Consider the following 5,434-nt stretch of genomic DNA (forward strand, 5'->3'; position numbering starts at 1 on the left):
CATAATCAAAAGATGATGAAGGAGAATCCAAAGAGATAGGTAACTTGAAGTCCCCTACAAGATTAGAGAATGTTGTATAAATCCCTGTGTTCGAGGAGCCAAATGGCAGAGGTTGATCTAATCACAGGGTCTGATGTGGCATTTCTTTTTAGATTGGCACCTCGTCAAGTGGGTTAGTAGAATAGTCCACAATATCCTCCTCCATCTCAACACCGACATTCATTCTCATGTAACCAAAGGCGATCCAAGTGGATCCCTGAAGTCTGACAAAGAAACGATCATTGTCTAACAAGAGGCAAAGCTATGCACCGATCGATAAAATAGACAAGGTAACAATGCTTCACGAGAGTAGGTGAAGACTAGAGGCAAGGCGGTAACTGTGACAAGCAGGCTCACCGAATCCAACAGTAAACCCCCTGCAGATAAAACCCTAATCTCGATTGACCCTGTGGAAAAGTAAACGACAAAGAAACAAGAACCATTTCATTTCTTAATTAAACTACCCTAACTTAATTCATAATCTTGATAAAAGATGTCATAACCTTTAATTATTAACCCATTTATAAATTAAAGTATTTAATTCTTGATTTATTTATTTATAATTTTTGAATTTCACTTGTAAATTTAGATAGAGTTTTTCATATATTATAATTTATAATGTTTAATGAGTCTCTCATATACAATAAATTTGTATTTGCATTTATTAAATTATTAATATTTATAGGTATATTTTATATTAATTATTTTAATGTATCATACACATAATTTGTATATTAAATTTATTATTATGTTAAATTTTGATAATCAAATTTAACTACTTATATTAATATTAATTATTTTTTATTAATTTTTAAAATATTATTAAATTATATTTTTTAATTAAATTAAATATTATATATAAATATCACTTAACTCTATAAGTTATTAAACAACTTTTTATTTTTAAGCCATTTTTGAGAAAAATATTATCATCTATGATAACATAACTTTTAAATATAAATTTAAGATATTAATACAAATTTCATATATGGTAAAACCTATTATTAATTTTTTGTTTTTGTTTTTTATATGCAAATCTCTCCAATTTTTAATAAAAAATATAATTTCATATGGAAATTTTAATTCATAATGATAAAACATTTGGTAATCTATTAAATAATAACAACCCGATAAAAGGATAAATTTGTCCATTTGAAACCACTCCTCTAAAGTCAATGAAATATGGCAGTTATGTTTCGTAACTCAACTTTAAAATTATTTCCCGCTCTTTTCGACCATATCTTTTTAGTAAAGAATACATGTCTAAAATGGACGGCTGATACGTACCCATTGTAAACGCTTTTCATCGGATCAACACCCTGACGACGGCTGAGATGGAGTGAAGTTTGGCGATCCGTGGCGAATCGGCTCAGCCAATAGAAAAATAAATCATTCCCTCTATTAATAACACCGAATGCACAGGATACCTATCATCGAATTCTCTCTTCTGTTTTTGAGTATCTTCCGTGTGCTTAGAGATCTTACAGTTTGAGTATTTTCAGTTGTTATCAGCAATGGCTCCCAAGGTAGCAGAGAAGAAGCCCGCTGAGAAGAAGCCTGTCGCAGAGAAAGCTCCGGCAGAGAAGAAGCCTGCTCCCAAGGCTGAGAAGAAGCTCCCCAAGGACAGCGGAGACAAGAAGGGGAAGAAGAGGCATAAGAAGAATGTTGAGACCTACAAGATCTATATCTTCAAGGTTCTCAAGCAGGTCCACCCTGACATTGGCATTTCCAGCAAGGCCATGGGAATCATGAACAGCTTCATCAATGATATCTTTGAAAAAATGGCGAGCGAGGCATCAAAGCTCGCCCGGTATAACAAGAAGCCGACCATTACCTCCCGGGAGATTCAGACTGCTGTAAGGCTCGCTCTTCCAGGGGAGCTTGCCAAGCATGCCGTCTCAGAGGGCACTAAGGCCGTCACCAAGTTTACCAGTGCTTGAATTCGGTATCTTCTTTTCAAAAAATTCAATGGTGTCTTTTGACACCACCAGTATATCAGGGTATTTTGATCTCTGCCTTTGAGCTTTCTTTTGCCCTTTTCATATTTGAAGCTTCGTAGGGTTACCTGCTTCTTCTTCTGGGGGTGTGGAATTGTATCAGTGTTTTGCCGGTTGGCGCCGAAAAGAGGGGTCTCTTATTTTACTCTGTTGTTGATTACTGTAGGATATGGTCTGATTTTTCTGTAGATTATTTAAAACCTGAGTGCGTTCTTGGCGTTCGTTCTACCTGTAAGCTCTAAATATTTGAATTTATTCACTTTAGCGCACCCAAAAACACAACCTATCACCAACTCTTAAAATATATTATTTTAAGCTAGGTACTTTAAACAAATTTTGGCATTCAAAACATGCATGAGTTAAAACCTTTACCCGGTTAATTAGAAATAGGTTATTAGAAAAAAACCTCTACGCTTGATCTTAACTTTAAGGCTTATTGAATATTTTAATGTCTTCCATTTAATATTAAAAATAAATTCCTTGATAGAAAATTTATATTTTATTTATAAAAAAACTAAAACTATAATTTCCTTGTATTTATTGAAAATTAAGGCTTTTTGAATATTTTAATGTCTTCCATTTTATATTAAAAATAAATTACTTGATAAAAATTTATATTTTATTTATAAAAAACTAAAACTTAATTTCAAATTTCCAAACGTTATATTTTATTTATAAAAAACTAAAACTCTAATTTCAAATTTCCAAATAGTAGCTTAAGAAAATTTTGTAGGTAAACTTGACATCAAAAAATAAAAATACACAACTTTTAAATAGCTAATTATTCTTTACATTTGATTGCATTTTATTTACACAAAGTCAATCTTGGTTTAGATTATAATAATTTAAATATATGAATTTTTTAGCCATAATGTAATTTGATGGAGAAAGTGTACTTATTAAATAAATGTAAATGTTTAAAGTTAGCTGGTTTTTTTTGTAAGTATAAGAGATACAATGTGCATTATGATAGATCTTGGTAGTTGTTTTTCTAAATGTTTTTCTAGGGTAAAAGTCTTTTTTTTTTTTTTTGGAATAGAAGCCATATGAAGATGAAGATTTTTAACTAGACATTATGTCTTCACATGTTTTTCTATATCTCCTCTACTTATTAAATAAATGTTTAAAGTTAGTTGTTGTTTGTTTGTTTGTTTTTTTTTTTTTTTTTTTTGAAGTGTAAGAGATACAATGTGCATTATGATAGATCTTGGTAGTTGTTTTTCTAAATGTTTTTTTAGGGTAAAAGTCTTTTTTTGGAATAGAAGCCATATGAAGATGAAGACTTTTAGCTAGACATTATGTCTTAAATTTTTTTGATATCTCCTCTACTTGCAAGTCTTTATGACTTGTCTCTAGGTGGTATGCTTTCTTGATAGAAAACTTTCCTTTTGATTGATATCCCCATTGAAGTTTGTCTTTTTTGTTTGAGGATGGAATGTGTCTATTTTGTATTTTTTTTTTAAAACTCTTGTTAGGTTACACCATTTGGTTTTGGTTGCGAGTGTTTTGGAGGGATCCATTTGCACCATTGTTCACTAAGATTCCCCATTTGTTGAGTAGTTTTCTCTTTTAATTTTTCCTTGATTTGACATTTGTTGGTTGAGACTTTCAAGCCTAATTTGGTCCCCTACTTTTGGTTGTTGCTACTAGAAGCCGATCCAAAACAAAGTTGTGCTTTTGTTTTTGCCATATTAGAAAGAATGCTTTTGAATTGAGTCCACACCTTTTTTGCTAGTATCCAAATAGATGACCCTTTGATTGTATTATTTGCTTGAATTAGGTTATGTTGAGTTGTATGATGGGCATATTTAAAATTCATTTTTTTTTTTCCAAAGATTGGGACCTCCTTAGAATCAACACCACCAAATCTTGGCTCTGAGAACTATTGCCATAGTTGTTGGATCATGGAGCCCTAATCCTTCCTTGAGTTTTGGTTGGCACAAAGTTTCCCAAGCCACTAAAGACCACTTTTTTTCTAGATGAGCTCTGCTCCAAAGAAAAGACTATTGGATTCTATAGAATTGTATTATAGAGGAGGACACCATCATTATTGAACATAGGTAGATATGTAAAGCTTGTAAGACTGGTTTGAGGTGCACTAATCTTCTAGCTATGTGAAGAGACTTGAATGTCTAGCTTGCTAGTGTGTTTTAAAACTTGGATAAGAGCTCCTCCCATAAATTCCATATGAGGGAGTTTTTTGCTAGTGGTGTCCTAAGGTACTTGGAAGGAAGTTTACTTTGTTGTTGAAGATTTCTGGCCAGAATTGTGTAGTATTTTCGATCTGTCCAATGTTTTAGATGGTTACTCCATCTGTCATCATGGACCAAAGAGCTATATGATTAAACAAGTGCTCAAGAGCCTTATTATAGGAAGAGGAACTAGGGGATTGTTGGGTAAGAATTAAAATAGGTCAAAGATTAAGATGAAAAATAATAATTTAAAATTATTAATTAGAAATAGATGTTAAGATATGTTTAAATTAATTAATAAATTAAAACAAATATTTGACCAAATTTTAAATAGGGTCAAATTGAAATTTAAGAATTTATAATAAATTGAAATAAAATAATATTTAGAAATGGTTGTTAAAATTGATTTAAATAATTATTTGACCAAATATAAATAAGGTCAAATTAAAATATAAGGATTTAAATTAAATTTAATCAAAGGTTAAATAAGAATTTAGAGTAAACTAATTAGAAATAATTGTTAAATTAGATTAGAGTAATTAATGATTAAATCAGATTCAAACCAAGTCAAATTGATATTTAGGGAAAGTTTACCTATTTGAAAGCCTTGTTTGCGAGTTCCAAAACATTGCACAACCACATAAGTGTTAGATGAAAACTTGTGTTTTATGGTTATTTATATCCACAACTAAAGTGGAGGAGAATAAATCTCGGATTTCATTGATCGCCTAAGCTTCTTGCATTGTTCGAGTTCGTAATTCTATCTTATCATTGACAAATCACTGATGGGAAAGGGAAACATCCTCTCCAAAGAATTGCAATCCTTTAATAGTTTTTTTTGCTACAATTTCTTTGAAAGATCACCCCAACCCTTCCATCGCGAAGATAAGGAGGAAGGGGGCAACAAATCACCTTGTTAGATCCCTTGGGAGGAATGGAAAGGTGGGGAAGTGCGCCATTTATCAAGAAGGAGGCATACCTAGTTTGATCCATTCCTCATCGAAATTGAAAGTTTGAAGTATGGAACAAAGAAAACGCCAACTGAATTTATCAAACTTTGGAGAGATCCAATTTGATCAACATTCCAAGGTTCTTTGTGATTTTCAAAGAGTGAATGACTTCATGGGAAACTATGATATCATCCAAGATTTGTCGACCCTCTACAAAACTAGTTTTCTTTGGGGAGATGATTTTAGGGAGAAAAGG

General features: G+C 31.7%; 1 protein-coding gene across 1 annotated transcript; it reads left to right on the plus strand.

Annotated features, from left to right (window-relative positions):
* The first annotated feature begins 1,477 nt into the window (after window positions 1-1,477).
* On the plus strand, window positions 1,478-2,181 carry LOC149147398 (histone H2B.3-like). The gene has a single exon (XM_089438995.1). It carries the CDS (start codon window positions 1,554-1,556, stop codon window positions 1,977-1,979), a length of 426 nt encoding a protein of 141 aa, XP_089295121.1. The 5' UTR covers window positions 1,478-1,553; the 3' UTR covers window positions 1,980-2,181.
* Window positions 2,182-5,434: the final 3,253 nt, after the last annotated feature.

Source organism: Pinus tabuliformis, chromosome 9 (genome assembly GCF_031772625.1).
Source record: "Pinus tabuliformis cultivar Carrire ecotype Pingquan chromosome 9, CPIR1, whole genome shotgun sequence".
Lineage (NCBI taxonomy): Eukaryota > Viridiplantae > Streptophyta > Pinopsida > Pinales > Pinaceae > Pinus > Pinus tabuliformis.